The following is an 18765-nucleotide window of genomic DNA, read 5'->3' as shown; positions in this document are numbered from 1 at the left end:
GTGACATGGCGGGGTTTCTCAGATTTGAGAAAATTTAATTTGCCTTGAGGGGTTCGTTCCAGGAGTTTGCTCGGAGGTGGCAGCTGTTCATTGACTTCTTGGAGGAAAATTAAGCTGTCAGCAGGGGGGAGGGGGGAGGGGGGAAGGGGAGGCATGGGAGAGATGAGTAAGGACAGGAGAATAAACGGAGGGGTGGCTGTGGAAATTGGCACTGTTTGTGTCAGCCACGGTGCCTGGGGGTTGTGTTTGGTGGGTTGTTGGTTATTTTGTTTAGTTTTTGTTGACATTTGATGTTGAAAATTGTTAAAATTATAAATGTCTCAATAAAATATTTTTAAAAATAAATGCACAATACCAAATTATATCTTGCTGCTTTTGTTTAAACCATGATTTACATCCACTGAGAAATTTGTCCATCTTTCTTCTGCAGTAATTTTCCATCATGTGAAGCACCTTATAGTTAATTTTCCAAGACCGTTATATTTTGCTGGAACACTTAACTTGATTCAATACCTGGCCTTCATAACCAAAACATTGGTGTCTCTAGTTGGCTTGTCATCACCTCTGTTGTTTTCTGTGATAGCAGGCTTATTTTATTGAAAGAAACTGCACAAAAGTTGTGTGGTAAACACCACTGGTTATACACTACGTGTACTGCCACTTAACTGCAGTCAATACAGTAAACCCTGTCCTGCTGGCTCCACCCAGCAGGCTCTGTATAACAGTGCACACTCTCCTGCGCTGCCTCCATTCTGGTTCCAGCTGCAGGAGGCTTAACATCTAGCGCAATAAAGATGGTACATCAAGTTGCTTTCTCAGTCCAGGTCATTTCACTGCGCAGGTAATGGGCAACATTGTCAATCATTTTTTGGAATTTATTTAAGAGTTGTTTTTCATTGTTTATAGTTATTTTTTACAGGTTTAGTGCCAAGTCAAAAATTAGTAAAGAAAAGGTACAGGAAACTCATGGAGAGACAAGGATATGGTAACCTTTCACCCATGCCTCTTTGTTGAAACAACCACTTTTCAAGGAAAGATTTGTGGTTTCAAGGTATTCCCTGATGAAACAGACCTTTACCCATCCTTGATTATCAGTGAAACTTTCATAACTGGGTCCAGCTCTTTTCACAAAATGGCTGTAAATGTTGAAATCGCAACCCCCCCACCCCCACTAACAGAAAGATGACTAAGGTCACTTCTGGTTGCGACTATGCCTGAGTAGGTCACACGATCGGCAGCTCCCGCCGAAAACAGACTTTTGGGCCCTTTTAAGGAGCCCCAGCGGCACTTGGATGACGATTCCCAGTGTGGGAAGACAGCAGTAAGGTCCCCCCAGCACTATATGGAGTCGACCATGAGCGGTGCGGTCGAAAAAGGGGCATTAGAGAAGAGAGGAGAACGGGTGCGAAAAAGCAAGATGGCGGCCGGCGGAGACCAGGCAGCGTGGCTCAATGGTCGCGGGAGCAGCAAGAGTTTCTACGAAGCTGCTTTGCGGAATTGAAGGCAGAGATGTTGGCCCCTATGAAGGCGTCAATAGAAAGGCTGATAGAGACCCAGAGGATGCAGGGGACAGTGATTAAAGAGGTTCAGCAGAAGGCCTCTGATAACGAGGATGAGATTCTGGGCCTGCCAGTAAAGGTGGAGGCGCACGAGGCACTCCATAAAAAGCAGCAGGAGAAATTCGAGGATCTGGAGAACAGGTTGAGAAGGAAGAATTTGCGGATTCTGGGTCTCCCTGAAGGTGTGGAGGGGTCGGATGCTGGTGCGTATGTAGCCACGATGCTGAGCACGCCGATGGGCGCGGGAGCCTTCCCGAGGCCCTTAGAGCTGGATGGGGTGCACAGAGTCCTGGCGAGGAGACCGAGGGCGAATGAGCCGCCGAGAGCTGTGGTGGTGAGGTTTCACCGTTACACCGACAGGGAGTGCGTCTTGAGATGGGCGAAGAAGGAACGGAGCAGCAGGTGGGAGAATGCTGAAATTTGCATTTACCAGGACTGGAATGCAGAGCTGGCCAAGACGAGGGCAGGATTCAATCGGGCCAAGGCGGTTCTCCACGGAAAGGGGGTGAAGTTTGGGCTGTTGCAGCCCGCGCGACTGTGGGTCACATATCAACACCGTCACCACTATTTTGATACGCCGGACGAGGCGTGGACCTTTATCGAAAATGAGAAGCTGGACTCAAATTAGTGGTCTGTAGCATGTTTTGGGGGATGTTGTGGAATGGGAGAGGGTGATATTTGTGTTTCTTTTTTTTCTGTGCGGGCGCTGATCTGGGAGGGGTTGTTCCCCGTGTTCGGTGGGGGGAGAAAGGGCCGGGAATCCTGGGCCTCTGGGGATGGGGGTGAGGTTGTCGGAGAATGGAGCTGCGCCATAGAGGGCGGGGTCAGCCTGGACTGGGAGCGCGGGTTTCCTTTTCCCGCGGAAAGAGAGGGGGCGGGCCCGGATGCAGGGACGCGGTATTGGACTGGAGTCCACATTGGTTTGCAGGGGGTGTGGAGGGGGGACTTGGGTTTTCGGAGAGAATTCTGCGGGAATCGGTGGTAGAGGCGGGAGCGGCCGGGGTCAGAAGGAGTCAGCTGACTTACGGGAATGCAATAGGGGGAGTAGGGGGTTCAAGCAATTGCTTGGCCGGGGGAGGGGGGGGGGGGTTGTACTGGGTTGCTGCTGTTTTGACCGAGGGGGAGCTGGAGATAATAGGGAGAGTCGGGGCGGGGAGCCACCACCTGGGGGGCTGCAAGGAGCGGGAGGCATGTGTACGTGGCTGGTCCAAAAAAGGAGATGGATAGTCGGCAACGGGCGATTGGGGGGGGGGGGGGGGGGGGTAGTCCCCTGATCCGGCTGATCACGTGGAATGTGAGAGACCTAAATGGGCCGGTCAAGAGGGCCCGGGTATTAGCGCACTTAAAGGGACTGAAGGCAGACGTAGCCATGCTACAGGAGACGCACCTGAAAGTTGCGGATCAGACCAGGGTGAGGAAGGAATGAGTAGGGCAGGTCTTTCACTCCGGGTTGGATGCGAAGAACAGGGGGGTAGCAATATTAGTGAGCAAGCAGGTGACTTTCGAGGCGGTGGGCATTGTGGCAGATAAAAGGGGGCCGGTATGTGATGGTGAGTGGTAGGCTGCAGGGGGCCCGGGTGGTGCTGGTGAATGTATATGCCCCAAATTGGGACGATGCAGGGTTCATGTAGCGGATGCTAAGTCGGATTCCAGGTTTGAAGGTGGGGAACCTAATTATGGGGGGGGGATTTCAACACGGTACTGGACCCGGCAATGGATCGGTCTAGGTCTAGGTCGGGTAAGAGGCCGACTGCGGCCAAGGTCCTGAGGGGGTTTATAGATCAGATTGGGGGACTGGATCCGAGGAGGTTTGCTAGGCCAAGGGCGAGGGAGTTTTCCTTCTTTTCCCATGTGCACAAGGCCTATTCACGGATAGACTTTTTCGTGATAAGCAGGGCACTGATCCCGAGAGTAGAGGGGACGGAGTACTCGGCCATCGCAATTTCGGATCAGGCCCCGCATTGGATGGAGCTGGAGTTGGGAGAAGAGAGGGGCCGTTGTGGCGCTTGGACATGGGATTATTGGCGGATGAGGAGGTCTGTGGGCGGATCCGTCCGCTTCTCAGCGGGCCGGGGGACGGCAGAACTCTCTTCCCAGACAGCTGTGGACTCTAGGTCATTGAATATTTTTTAAGGCAGGGGTGGGTAGATTCTTGACCAACAAGGGAGTCAAAGGGGGTAGACAGGAAAGTGGTGTTGAAGTCACAGTCTGATCAGCCATTATCTTATCAAATGGAGGAGGCTTGAGGGGTCAAATTGCCTACTCCTGCGTCTAAGTCATACAATTGTATGTGCAGGAAGGTCACACATGTTAAGGGCCGGATTTTCAGTGGCGTGTTTTGCGATGGCCAAAGCGGCCTGCCATTGGCCGGTGGCAGGAGGATCTTCTGGTCCCGACACTGTCAATGGGATTTCCTGATGTTTGCACCCCCTGCTGCTGAGGAACACACAATGGTGGTTCGCTGTTGATGAGACTGGAAGATCCCAGCGCTAGATACGAACAGAAAATGCTGGAACCACTTAGCAGGTCAGGCAGGAGTTGTGAACAGAGAAATCAAACTAACGGGTGGGAAAATTCCGGCCTGATGTTTAACGGGATACTGTTTCTGAAAATTGTCTTCAAAATACATGCATGTGCAATAATGGGATAAGCAAAGGAAATATTGCAAAATCCACATTGCTGCTTTATCAGTTGCAGAAGTAGATGACAACACTTTGTGGGTTTTAAGTAGTGCATTCCAAAGCTGCCACCATTAGAGAACTGTGAAAATGATAATGACAAGAATGACAGATTTCAAATTTCAATTCAAACATATGGTGTGCTAACTTTATTTACTCCTGCCAATTTTCCTCCTCCTCTCACAATGCTGTTGACTTCTGCGGAGATACAGCTCCCTCGGTGTGGGCCTCCCGCTGGTACTTTTTGCCCGAGCAGCCATTCTTCATGTGGTAAACTTGATCCTGAAGTTAAAATGACTTAGAACATAGAACAGTACAGCACTGAACAGGCCCTTCGGCCCTCGATGTTGTGCCGAGCAATGATCACCCTACTTAAACCCACGTAACCCGTATACCCGTAACCCAACAATCCCCCCATTAACCTTACACTACGGGCAATTTAGCATGGCCAATCCACCTAACCCGCACATCTTTGGACTGTGGGAGGAAACCGGAGCACTCGGAGGAAACCCACGCACACACAGGGAGGACGTGCAGACTCCATACAGACAGTGACCCAGCCGGGAATCGAACCTGGGACCCTGGTGCTGTGAAGCATTGATGCTAACCACCATGCTACCGTAAGGCCCTGCAAGTCATTTGACTTGCAAGTCATTTGATCCAGGCAGGGGGAGGGGGGTTTTGTGTGTGTGTGTGTGTGTGTGTGTGTGTGGAGTCAGGGAGGGGGTGGCGGTGTGAAGGGAGGGGAGGCAGATGTTGACTGAATTTGTGATCCAGAGCAGGAGTCCTTCATGATTTGTCTCGAGAGTGACTGGGGTCAACTGCAGAGTTCAGCAAACTCAGCTCAGTCTCAGACATGGAACCCAGGACCTTGCTGGTTTCTACAATTTAGGCCAGGATTTTCTGGTCTGCCGAGTTCAGTGGATATTTTACTGGGTCACCAAATTTTCCATCCAGCCTGTGACGAGTCCAGCCACAGGGAGGACCGGAATATCTCGGCCTTCAATAAAAACAGAAGGTACTGGAAACACTCAGTAGGTCAGGCAGCAGCTGTGGGTGTTTCATTCTGGGGGCAATTAGAGACGGGAAATAAATGCTGGCATAGCCAGGGGACACCCACATTCCATCAACAAATCAAAGAAATAGAGATTGGGGCCGTTTCTGGGACCTGAACCCACGCAGGGGGCATTCGTTATTATTTTCAGTCCTTTACTTGGTCCTTTAATTGGTCTGGAGGTGGATTTGCCGTCTAACTGAGGACAGTGGATGGGCTCTCAAAGGAGCAACTGGAATCCGTGGTATGTAAGTAAGGATGTCCTCTCTTCATCTTTTTAAAATCTAAAGTAAAAGACGGCTTTTGTAGCCAGGCCACTGCTGTTGATGGGGGGAATGCAGAGGGCACCGATGGCAAGTGGGCCCCTGATGAAGTGGGCCCCCTATATCAAATAAAAATGCAATAAAGAAACAAACACAGACAACTGTTTTAGTAATAAAAAGGAATAAGAAAATAAAGAGAACAGGACACAAATAAGCAGTGCATGAAAAGGAACGAAGCAGGGGAGGTAGTGGAAGGATGTGGAATAGGGGGGCCCGGGTCGGGCATAATTAAGGAAATTCCATGTTTTCAGCAAGAGTGTGTGAATTTAAAGGTAAAGTTACAATTCGTGATTTGAGATGGTCGGCAACTTCAAAGGATATCAAGCAGTAGTCTTGGTTCAGCCGGTACATCGGTCCGGGGCCCGGAGAGCCAAGAAGGGGCCCGTGAATCTCTGAAGGGCCCTTAAAAATTATAATTAATTAGATAAATAAATCTCCAACTTCTTTCCTGAGATTTGTATTCTAACTTAATAAAATATAATTGTTTTTTAAAAAGAGCAATACCAAATAAAAATGCAATAAAGAAACAAACATCCATTACTAATCAACCCAGGCCCAATATTTCTTCTGGCTTCCTTGTTCCGGTATCTGTACTGCCTGTAGTTGCAACATCTGAACACATAGCTTCAACTAGTGACAGGGAATCAGATATTCCTTCAAGCATAAATGACTTGGTTTCTGAAGCACATCCTGTAAATGAACCTACGCAAGAAAATGAAAAATCAATTACTGGAATCTTCCAATATCCATCACGAGCAAAGCTAAAACAGTTTTTTGCTGAACATCCACTTCAACCACTTGATGATCTGCCATTTGATGCTCGTTTGTATGAGAGGAAAATTATGAATGACTCAGTCACAAGAAAATGGCTAACATATAACAAAGAAAATAGATGCTTATATTGTTCATACTGCTTAGCCTTTGAGTTTCCCAACACTTGTAATCCATCACCCTTTGTACGTGGCTTTAGTGACTACTGGCATATTAGCCAGAGCTTGACTTTACATGAATCGACAACAACACATGTCAGAAATGCTCAGTAATATATCAGTGTGGTTAATGATGGCACCTTAGATAAATTTTTTGCAGCATCACTAATTAAAAGGAAAGAAGAAGTATTGAAGCAGAGAAGTATTTTCATGAGGATTATAGACATCATAAAGATGTTAGGCAAGCAAGCACTTTCTTTTCGAGGTCACAGAAATGAATCGGCCTACATTCTAGATAATGAGGTTCTGAATCATGTCAATTTTTTAGCTACAGTGCAGTTGATGGCAAAATATGACCCCATTATGACAGCTCACGTTTCTGCAGTGCAAAACAAGTCTAAACAAACAATCAAATGATTAGAGCAACAAGGAAAGGCTCAAAGTAAAGGCCGTGGTGGACTTGTTACATACCTGAGTAAAACAACTATAAACATGTTAATCAAAATTATGAAGAATATGATACAAGAAAGAATTAGTCATGAAGTTTCTCAAGCAAAATATTATTCTATTCAGGTTGTTTCAACACAAGATAATTCATCCATCGATCAGTTTAGCATTATTATTCGGTATGTGCTTAAAGGTATTATCTGTGAGCAACTACTTTCAGTTGTGCCAAGTAATGATGGTACAGGACAGGGGCTTTTTGATCTATTGATTGAAACATTACAGCATCTTAAAATTGACCCCCAAAAATGTTTATCTGATAGCACAGATGGCGCTGCAAGCTACCATGGCCAGTATAATGGTTTACAAAGTAAAATTGCTGATGTGGCTGATCAACATGTTCATATATGGTGCTATGCCCATGTCTTGAATTTGGTGATAACTGAAACAACAAAATGTTGTGTGCCTGCAGTTTCTTTTTTCAATTTGCTCCAGAATATAGCAACTTTTGTGAAAGCATCATACAAGAGAATGGCTGTATGGATAGAAGTTGTTGGAAAACATCTAGGACAAGAAAAAATGAAACGATTAAAGCTAATTGGTGAGACCAGATGGTCAGGAAAATCCAATGCAGCAACAACTATATTTGGACGTTTTGATGATGCCGCTGCCAGTACTTTCGTAAATCTATTGACATGCTTATCAATGATACAAGATTCAGAAAAGTTTGATGCAAAAACAAAACATGAAGCAAATGTTTTACTTCAAAGTCTTCTAAAGTTTGAAACCATATTGACAGCATTTACTTACTTGTATATATTTGAAACTATAACCCCGTTATCAAGTTATCTACAGACAAGTGGTTTACTGCATGGAGTTTGGTAGATTCAGCTACAACAAAGTTGAAGGAACAGACAAGAACATTTGATAACGTTCACAGCAAGGCTTTGGAATTTGTAAATAAATGTAATGACAGGATTTCACAGATGAATATGGATGAAAATCAAACATTGGAAATTGATGCGTTGGAAACAGCATTGCCAGTTAAGAGGCAGAGGAAGAAGAAAAGAATTGCAGATGAGCTTATTGATGATGAAAGAAATTCCTCAGATGCTCTAGCTGATTTTCGAGTAAATGTGTTTAACCTAATAATGGATTGCATTGTCCAGTCACTAGAATCACGCTTTGTACAACACAAACAGTTGTATAAAGATTTGTCCTGCTTGGACCCAGCAAAGTTTAAAACTATTGCAGAGAAGGGCCTTGAAGATGAAGCATTGGAAGGTATTATTAAGCTGTTTCCACAAATCAGCAAAGATCAAGTAATATTGGAATTATTTTCTTTTGCTTCAAACTTTGATGTATTAAAGCTATTGCTTAATGATGGTGAGAATATGGATTCCAGTTGCAACAATTGTAAAATTTGCAGCACTTGCCCATCGTGTGTACTAAAAATTCTGGCATCCAACAGTCTTCATGACAAGGCATATGATAACGTTTATGAACTTTATAAAGTCATCTGCACACTATCAGTTACTCAAGTCCAATGTGAGAGGACATTTTCAAAGCTAAAGATCATAAAGACAAGGTTAAGAAATTCGCTGTCTGAGGAGAATTTGGAATCATACATGTTGCTATCCATTGAAAAGGAATTGTTAGATGAATTGGATGCAGAAGCAATTATTGGTAGATTCGCACAATCATCTAGCGAACACAAACAATTGCTCTTAATATAGTGGACTGCATGCAATACTCTAATGTGCTTTTGAACTATCTATTAATGTGTAAATTGTGCAGTAAACTATTTAAAAATATCAACCAATTACTTAAAATAAAATAAATAAAAAATTCAATTATAACATTCTGTATTTACATTTGGTATCTACTGTCAGTAATATGTACAGTACATGTACACTGTAATTACTAAGAAATACACATTTTTTCCACAAAAATTTTAATTGTACCCTTTTTTCCATATGTATTTTTTGAAAATTTTATTTATTCGTTATGAAAATTAAATGATAGCATTGTAGTTGTGGGTGGGCCCCCTTTGTCTCCTGGCAACCAATATTTTTAGACCCAGTCCGCCACTGTTTGTATTTCATGTTTCAGTGTAGCAAAGGTCTGCCAACTCTCCAAGACTGGAGTCTTCAGGAATTAAATATCAATATCTAGGACATTGCAGCCAGCAATCCTGGAGAAAAACCATCATTATTTAAAAAGATAGTTTATTTTTCTCACTTTCGTTTCATGTTTCTCTTTGCCAGATATAAAAATATTCAAAATGGAGGAAAAGACTGTTTGGTTGTTGGTCAAGCATTATCCAGTTGACGTAAGAAGGCAGTGCAGTACAAGGATGGATGTGTTGGCCGACAAGTGGCTGATACATGGGGTTAAGTCAAGCGATGAAACCTCCAGGTATACATTTATATAGTCGGCAGTCCTAGAGTCGGCAGTCCTAGAGTATCAGGGTTTTAGTCCTCAGATGGTGGTTGCCCCTGCCCTTTTGCCAGTCACCCAGGTCCAGGTAAGTATCCCATGTTCAGAGTTACAAGTTGTGGCCAATGGCAGGACCAGCAAATGTTCAATGGTGGTGGCAGAAGAGCTAGAGCCTTGAGGGACAACAGCTGCTGACATGCTTTTGTGTCTTTTGTACCCATGAATTAGAAATAATCACACTGTGGACCCAAAATACTAGAGCTTCATTGAATGTATTTCTTTCAGCTCTCTGTGTAGCTAGTAGACTGATAGACTCACAGATTGTTACTCAACATACTACTGCTGTGCAGCAAAATGTGGCACCCCCAGATATATATCCACATAACAAATAGTTCATAGCTCTTTATGAATAATAAAATAATATAACAGTCTAACACAGTTGGATGACCCATGGGATCATAATTTTGTGCCCACCTCCTGTATTCTTTTCCCTAGTCATGTTGTTCAAATGAAAGTGTAACAGGACTACGACTTCATACTATAGTTTTTTGATCACCATCGCAATTTCCTAAAGTTTTAAATCTGGACAGTTATCTTTTAAAATGACTGAAGCCATGCCTGGCTGTGACACTTGGGCAATAAGAGCTATTGAGCAGATTCACAGAAACTTGGCACCTCGTTACCCCTGAAGAAATGCTAATGATGCTCTGTGGGCTGCAGACCAAATTCAAAGGGAATTTTACAAAGCCCATCGACATTCATAAACCAGGCCTGACCACAGGCATCCAGGTGTTTGCTCGGACAAAGCACCCTTCCCTTCAAATTTTTAATGGTTGTAACATTAACAATCTCAGGAATCCAGACAAAGGAATATACACCCTTTGTTAAAGCCAAAATAGAGATGACCTGTAGCCATCTGGGAAGGCCACTTCCAGAATACAAAATGGACGCTCGCAAAGAATATAGGGAACTGTGGACAATGCTAGAAAACACCAGGCACAGAAGCCTGAATGTTTATTTGGGAAACAGCTCCCAGACGGAATTGAAACGATGGGTTGATTAGCATATTGATGGCCCATCTCCGGGAAACAAAGGACTAACACTCAGATAATTGATACTGTTATTGACATTCCGGCGCCAGAAAGACACAAAGCAAGGCCAACGGCCACCTAAGACACGCCCAGCCATCAGGGCACCCACCCCTTTATTGGTTAAGATCGATAACAATGATCGAGAAGCTGCCCAATTAATTGGGACCAAGTTTAAGGCCCGCCTAAAAGCTCACAAAGCCCCTCCAAGTATAAGAAGGAACCCCCACCCGAGATTCAGCCTCTTGGACTTGGCTCTTAAAGCGGAGAGACGCGTCCACCAGCATCACCAGAAGCAAGTAAGTTCAAGGTCAACGCTCGCTACCAGACGGACGACCTTAGCTGTTCTCCTGTACTTCTTCGAACCCAACAACCTCAGATCCGAACAACGGCCATTGTTCCTCTGACTGAGTGGGCACCCGAAGTTAAGTACAGGCGTTAGCGTTAGAGATAGTTTAGTTTGTAGTACTGTTGTGCATGAGTAGATCTTACTGTGTGTGTAAATAAATAGTATTAACTTTGAACTAACTAACCGGTGCATTGGCTCTTTGATCGGTATTCGGTTTGAACCTTGTGGCGGTATCGAGAGATACCTGCCGACTCTGAAAGTAAACATAACCCTATGAGGGCAACACGGTAGCATTGTGGATAGCACAAATGCTTCACAGCTCCACGATCCCAGGTTTGATTCTGGCTTGGGTCACTGTCTGTGCGGAGTCTGCACATCCTCCCCATGTGTGCGTGGGTTTCCTCCCACAGTCCAAAGATGTGCAGGTTAGGCGGATTGGCCATGATAAATTGCCCTTAGTGTCCAAAATTGCACTTCGTGTTGGGTGGTGTTATTGGGTTATGGGGATAGGGTGGAGGTGTTGACCTTGGGTAGGGTGCTCTTTCCAAGAGCCGGTGCAGACTCGATGGGCCGAATGGCCTCCTTCTGCACTGTAAATTCTATGATAATCTATGATTAATCTGGGACAAAGGTTCGGTGCAACATCGTGGGCCGAAGGGCCTGTTCTGTGCTGTATTTTTCTATGTTCTATAATTAGGATTAAGGAAGGCGACCATATTGACTGCTATATATATAGCAAGTAAACAGAGCAACAGACCCCACCCTGCTCACTGGGAGAAACAGTTGTAATGACTTGCTGTACTGCAAATCAGTCTGCCATCTTCTATTGACCAAGCAGCAGCTCAGAAAAAAGGGCTCTGTCCAGGTTTGAATGCCTGCCCCTATCTACACTATTTCTACTGAAACTTCTGTACCATTGCCTACAAGACTAATTCATCTCTGCATGACTATCTCAGCGTGGAAGTAATCGGCACTGGAAAAGTGAATTATCCAGCATCAGTTTTCAACCTCCTCATCTCTGAGAAGGAATATACCATTGGACTTTGATTCTGGACTCTCGTGAAACAATAATTAAATTTATTTCGTCTTTGCCCTGAAAGTTTTTTTCTCTATTCCTGCCTTTTATAATATGAGTGAAAGGAAAGGAATGCTACCTTCCTCCAATGTCAATAAACAAACCCTTTGAGTTCATCATTTTGCAAGTTTGCTGTTGGGTTATTCACAGAAACTGAAGGTTTGGAAATTTGACACTGCTTATAAAGGGAGAAATTAAACTCAAAACACCTTTCTATTGAGGAGCAGCTGGCGAGAGGAGAAATCAGGGCTGTTTAATTTAGAACATAGAATTTACAGTGCAGAAGGAGGCCATTTGGCCCATCGAGTCTGCACCAACCCACTTAAGTACTCACTTCCACCCTATCCCCGTAACCTAATAACCCTTCCTGATCTTTTTGACACTAAGGGCAATTTAACATGGCCAATGCACCTCATCTGCACGTCTTTGGACTGTGGGAGGAAACCGGAGCACCCAGAGAAAACCCACGCAGACACGGGGAGAACGTACAGACTCTGCACAACCAGTGACCCAGCGAGGAATCGAACCTGGGACCTTTTAATCCCCTCCTGTATCTAACAGAAGGTGTTTACCAGCAAATGAAGTGGCAAGTGTGGGGCCATGAGACATGGGGAAATGAACAGAGAACTGTTATAACCTCCATGGAGGTCAAGCCTGAAGGACAATCTGATTCCCCATGATCTCCACGGAATGTGAACTTCCCGGTAATGCGGGTGTGGCTTCCCCTTAAAAAGGGGAGCCCTCACTCTTAACAAAAGCCTGACATGGCTGAAGATTGAGGAGGGAGATCCTTTGGGGAGTTAAGAGTTGATTGTATTGCTAATAAACTGTTGTAACCTGCCCAAATCCTATTGGCTGGGGACAATTGGTTACGCCATGAATTCTGGGGAATATGAGCAGCCCGATAAGGGGGCAGGACAATTATTAATCTTTCAACTGTATAGAGCTGGCCAGTGTCATACCAGCTAGAGAGAGAACCAGCAGTGAACTCTGTAAATATTGTTGTATATAAAAGTTACTTTCTATTTGACTCAACAAACACATGGTGGACTCTTCGCGGCCCTCAAAAAATAAACATTGTTCATTGTTTTCTGCCTGTTGTTTCCTGCATGCTGCTTTGGCAGATTCAACACTGCCGACGAGGTTCGGATGAAGAAGCAGACCTCAGGGGCGAAATTCTCCGCCCCCCACGACGGGTGGGAGAATAGCGGGAGGGCCTTCCCGACATTTTTGCCGCCCTCCCGCTATTCTCCCCCCCCCCCCCCCCGCCGAAGTCTCGACCCGAATCGCTGCCGCCGTTTTTTTACGGCCGGCAGCGATTCTCAGCTGTTAGATGGGCCGAAGTCCCAGCCCTTTACGCCGTTTTTACGAACGGCAAACACACCTGGTCTTGCCGTTCGTAAAAACGGCGTGACTAACTCGCTATTAATAACCATGGCACCGATTGGCACGGCCAAGGGTGCCATGGGCCCGCGATCGGTGGGCACCGATCGCGGGCAGCGGGCCCGATGCCCGCGCACTACTTGTCCTTCCGCCGCCCCGCAGTATCCATTCGCGGGGCGGCTGAGGGGCAACCCGGCCCGCGCATGCGCGGGTTTCGCGCAAAAACGCGATGACGTCACCCGCGCATGCGCGGGTTGGAGTCTTCCAAACTGCGCATGCGCGGCTGACGTCATATGACGCGTCAGCCGGCGCTAACTCCGGCAAGCGGGCTTAACGATTTTCGTTAAGCCCGTCTTGCCGGAGCCTACGGCGTCGGGCTGCTAGCCCCGACCGGGGACCAGAATTGGTCCCCGGTCGGGAAGGGGCGCGCTGCCGTAAAACCCGCCCGGGTTTTACGCCAGCTTTACGATTTCTCCCGTTTTGGGAGAATCGCGCCCCAGGTTCCTGAGTGACTGGACTGGCATGTTTCTTGTTTTGTTACTGCATGCCATAACAGAGGTCGCACCGGAAGAGTTATTGATGGGTTTCCGCCTCCGGACCTGTTTTTTGTTTGGTCATCCCAGATATGGCCTTCTGTGGGCAGGACAGAACCAAGGCAGGCACAGGCTGGTATATGCCTTTGCGCATGTTCGCCCCTGGTGATATCGAGCACGTCCTGAATTTTTGCGACGGGACTGCATAGTTCCCAGGCGTTGTCCTAGCACAGTCTGGGCCAATCTCTTATAGGTGGAGGTGGCAGGAGTGTTATAACCCCCCATGGAGGTAAAGGAATAAGGACAATCCAATTCGCTGTGACCTCCAAGGAATAGGGACTTCCCTGGTAACTGGGATGACTTCCCCTTAACAAGGGAGCCCTCACTAGTATAACAACCCTGACCTGGGTGCAGGTCGAGGAGGGAGACCCTTCAGGGAGTAGAGAATTGATTGTCTTGCAGATAAACCTTGTTCATTGTTTTCTACCTGCTGTTTCATGCTTGCTGCTTTGGCGGATTCAACAAGAACCTGCCCTTGATCAGATCACTGTTACATTTCAGATTTTCAATATTGACTGTATTTTGCTCATGACTTTGACACATGTTAGCTTTAACAACTAAGTCACTTGGATGAAACTTAAAATCACTTTTTCTATTTACTTAATTTACTCAAATTATTTACTCAAATATAATGCATTGTGGATATATTGCGGTGCATGCTTTAAGTCGTTACTAACTGACGTGATAATATCTCTATTCCGGGAGTCCAGGACACATTCTCTCTGCAGGCAGGGTTGCTGCTGCTCACAGTGCGCATGTTCCCCATTCCCCTCCCTGCGTGCGGTTACTAGGAACGCGCCTCTGTTACCAGGGCAACGGCTTCCATCTCCGGCAGAGCAATCGGCGTCGGCCCGAGGACCAGGGCCCGGGGATCCGCTCAGGCAGTTGACGGCTCTACTCCTGGCCTCAGGCTGCTGCTATGGCGAAGAGTAAGGTCGGAGAAGAATCAGCCGCAGGGTGAGAAAAATGGAGTCCGGCCGGGCTGTGTGATTCTGTATATCCTGCACCCTGTAACGTGGCCCGTGTCCTGTATTATGGCCGGAACTCTATTATGGCTGGTGTCAGTCTTTTGGGCCGTGGGAGGCGGTTTAGCTCACAGCTAGACAGATTGTCATGCACAATAAGGCCAGCTGCGCGGGTTCAATTCCTGTACCGGCTGAGGTTATTCACGAAGGCCTTCTCAACCTTACCTGTGTCTGTCTTGAAGCTGTATGCCTGGCACTCTGTCCCATATATCTAGAACCCTGTATTACGGCCACTGTCCTATGTGTCAGGAGCTCTGTTTTATGGTCAGAACCCTCTCTGATTGTCAGTGTCCTGTATGTCTGGAACGCTATATTATGGCTGGTGTCCTGTAAAATGTGGATATATTATATTATATTAATTTTATATTAATTATCTGTGGCCAGTGTCCTGCATTAAAACCCAATAAGTCCCCCTGATGATCTGCATCCCAGAGTACTTAAGGAAGTGGCCCTAGAAATAGTGGACGCATTGGCGATCATTTTCCAGCTTTCGGTAGACTCTGGAAGTGTTCCAATGGATTGTAACCTCACTTTTTTTAAAAAGGAGGGAGAGAAAAAAAATGGAGAATTGTAGACCGGTTAGCCTGACATTGGTGGTGGGGAAAATTATTAAGGATGAAATAACTGAGTATTTGGAAAGCGGGGACAGGATCAGTACAAGTCAGTATGGATTCACTAAAGGGAAGTCATGCATGATAAATATTCCGGAATTTTTTGATGATGTGACCAGTAGAGTGGACAAGAGTGAACCAGTGAATGTTGTGTATCTTGGACTTTCAAAAGGCTATTGACAAGGTCCGATCACAAGGGATTAGTGGTGGGAGGGGGAACTGGGGGAACAGATCGAAGACGGGACATGGGCTGATGCTCTGGAGAGGGTTAATTCTTCCTCCTCGTGTGCGCGGCTTAGCCTCATCCAATTCAAGGTGCTGCACCGGGCCCACATGACTGGGACGAGGATGAGTAGGTTCTTTGGGGGTGAAGACAGGTGTGTCAGGTGCTCGGGGAGTCCAGCGAACCATGCCCATATGTTCTGGGCATGCCCGGCATTGGAGGAGTTCTGGAAGGGGGTGGCGAGGACGGTGTCGAGGGTGGTGGGATCCAGGGTCAAGCCAGGATGGGGACTCGCGATTTTTGGGGTTGGGGTGGAGCCGGGAGTGCAGGAGGCGAAAGAGGCCGGTGTGCTGGCCTTTGCGTCCCTAGTAGCCCGGCGAAGGATCTTGCTACAATGGAAGGATGAGAGGCCCCCAAGCGTGGAGACCTGGATCAATGACATGGCGGGTTTCATTAAGCTCGAGAAGGTCAAATTCGCCCTGAGAGGGTCGGTACAAGGGTTCTTTAGGCGGTGGCAACCTTTTCTCGACTTTCTGGCTCAACGATAGGGTACAGGGACAGTAGCAGCAGCAACCCGGGGGGGGAGGGGGGGGGGGGGGAGGGGGAGGGAAAAGGGGGGGGGGGGCAGACAAAGACTATGTTTGTTTATTTAATTTTAATTTATTTTTAAGTTCTTTTGTTGTTCATTGGGGTTGGGGGGTGGGGGGGGGGATGGGATACATATGGTCTGGGGGTGTTACAGTTATTATGGGTTATTTTGTTGCATTTCATTGTTTGTCGTTATGTTTTATATTTTCTGTAAAAAATTCCAATAAAAATTATATTTAAAAAACAAGGGATTAGTGAGCAAAATTATAGCTCTCGGTATTGGGGGCAATGTATTCATGTTGGTAGAAAACTGGTTGACAGACTGGAAGCAGAGAATTGGAATAAACGGGTCCTTTTCAGAATGTCAGGCAGTGACTAGGGGGTTACTGCAGGGTTCAGTGCTGAGACCCCAGCTGTTCACAATATACATTGATTTGGACGAAGGAATTGCATGCAATATCTCCAAATTTACAGACGACACTAAGCTGGGTGACAGTATGTGCTGTGAGGAGGATGCAAAGAGGTTGCAGGGAGACTTGGACAGGCTAGCTGAATGGGCAAATGCAGTATGATGTGGTTAAGTGTGAGGTTATCCACTTTGTTGCCAAAAACAGGAAGGCAGATTATTATTTGAATGGTTGCAGTTTAAGAAAAGGGGAAGTGCAACGAGACCTGGGTGTCATGTTGGAACAGTTGCTGAAGGTTGGATGCAGGTACAGCAGGCGATGAGGAAACCTAATGGCAAGCTGGCCTCCATAGCGAGAGGATTTGAGTACAGGAGTAGGGATGTCTTCCTGCAGTTATACAGGGCCTTGGTGAGGCTACACCTTGAGTGTTGTGTTGCAGTTTTGGTCTCCTAGTTTGAGGAAGGACATTCTCGCTATTGGGGGTGTCCAGCAAAGGTTCACCAGACTAATTCCCGGGATGGCAGGACTGACATATGAAGAAAGACTGGAGCAACTGGGCTTTTACTCACTAGAGTTTGGAAGAATGAGAGGAGATCTCATAGAAACCTATAAAATCCTGATGGGACTGGACAGGTTAGATGCAGGAAGAAGGTTCCCTGTTGGAGATGTCCAGAAGTAGGGGTCACAGCCCAAGATTAAGGGGTAAACGATTCAGGACTGAGATGAGGAAGAATTTCTCTCAGAGAGTTGTGAACTTGTGAAATTCTCTACCACAGAAAGCTGTTGGGGCCAGTTCGTTGGATATATTCAAGAGGGAGCTGGACGTGGCCCTTGCGGCTAAAGTGATCAAGTGGTTGGAGTGAAAGGGGGAGTGCGATACTGAATTTGCACGATCAATCATGATCGCATTGAATGGTGGTGCTGGTTCAAAGGGTAAAATGGCCTACTCGTGCACCTATTTTCTATGTTTCTATGTTGAGACCCCTGGCCAGTGTCCTGAATATCCGGAACCCTATATTATGGCCAGTGTCCTGTAAGTCCGGAACCCTGTATTAAGACTGGTGTCCTGTATTATGGCCAGTGTCCTGTATGTCCGGATCCATGTATTAATGCGAGTGTCCTGTATTATAGCCAGTGTCCTATGGCCTCTATTATGGCCTGTGCCCTGTATTGTATCCAGTGCCCTAATTCATGGCTGGTGCACTGTGAATCGGTTCACGTGGAGGTGGAAGCCATTTATTGATTTCTTTAAGGAGGTTTGAGAGGTGAGCAAGGGGGGGTTTAAAATGGGGAAGGTGGGATGTGAGGAGGGGGTATCATCAGGGGAGCAGGTGTTGGTTGTTTATTTTTAAAAATAAATTTAGAGCACCCAACTATTTTTTTTTCCAATTAAGGGGCAATTTAGCCTGGCCAATTCATATAACCTGCACATCTTTGGGTTGTGGGGGTGAAACCCACACAGACGCAGGGAGAATGTACAAACTCCACACGGACAGTGATCCAGGGTCGGGATTCAAACCCGGGTCCTCAGAGCCGTAGTCCCAGTGTTAATCACTGCGCCATGTGCCATCCTCTGTTGGTTGTTTATCGAGTTTTTTCGTTGTTCTTCTGATTCTGTTTGTAGATATGAAAATACCTTGAATAAAAATATTTTAATAAAGATCATGTTTGGACTTCCGGTGACGGCCGGTAAGTGGAGGTCACAAGTTGGGTGGCTCCTGATTGAGGCTCTGGTTTTTGGACTTTAATGCTCGGTTTCAGGGCAGTTTTTGCACGAGATGGTGCAGGAAGATATAAGGAAGGTGAGAGATTTCAAAGTCCCAGAAAAAGGGTACTGGAAAGAAGGAAGCGAGCAAAATGCCACCGCTGAATGAATGGGTAGGTCCGGCAGGAAGAAAGATGGCGGAGGCTGGGTCACTGGATTGGGCCACTCCCCTCACAATGGAAACTCTGACCGAGGTGATGGCCGGAGAATTTGAGAGGCAGTGCACAGCATG

At 46.4% G+C, this 18765-nt stretch overlaps 1 protein-coding gene across 4 annotated transcripts in view; it reads left to right on the top strand.

Annotated features, from left to right (window-relative positions):
* Positions 1 to 14703: 14703 nt before the first annotated feature.
* The window catches only part of LOC119953216 (protein phosphatase 1 regulatory subunit 7-like), a 214192-nt gene continuing 210130 nt past the window's right edge, over positions 14704 to 18765 (top strand). For 2 of the 4 annotated variants that reach the window (XM_038777238.1, XM_038777239.1), the window contains exon 1: positions 14704 to 14871. In XM_038777238.1, the coding sequence (XP_038633166.1) occupies positions 14834 to 14871 (38 nt within the window). In that variant the 5' untranslated portion in view covers positions 14704 to 14833. The remainder of the gene's footprint in view (positions 14872 to 18765) is intronic. The other 2 variants (XM_038777237.1, XM_038777240.1) reach the window with 2 other exon arrangements.

This window comes from Scyliorhinus canicula, chromosome 18 (genome assembly GCF_902713615.1).
Source record: "Scyliorhinus canicula chromosome 18, sScyCan1.1, whole genome shotgun sequence".
Lineage (NCBI taxonomy): Eukaryota > Metazoa > Chordata > Chondrichthyes > Carcharhiniformes > Scyliorhinidae > Scyliorhinus > Scyliorhinus canicula.
The sequence above is the reverse complement of the archived record's forward strand: the minus strand, read 5'-3'. Positions and strand labels throughout refer to the sequence as shown.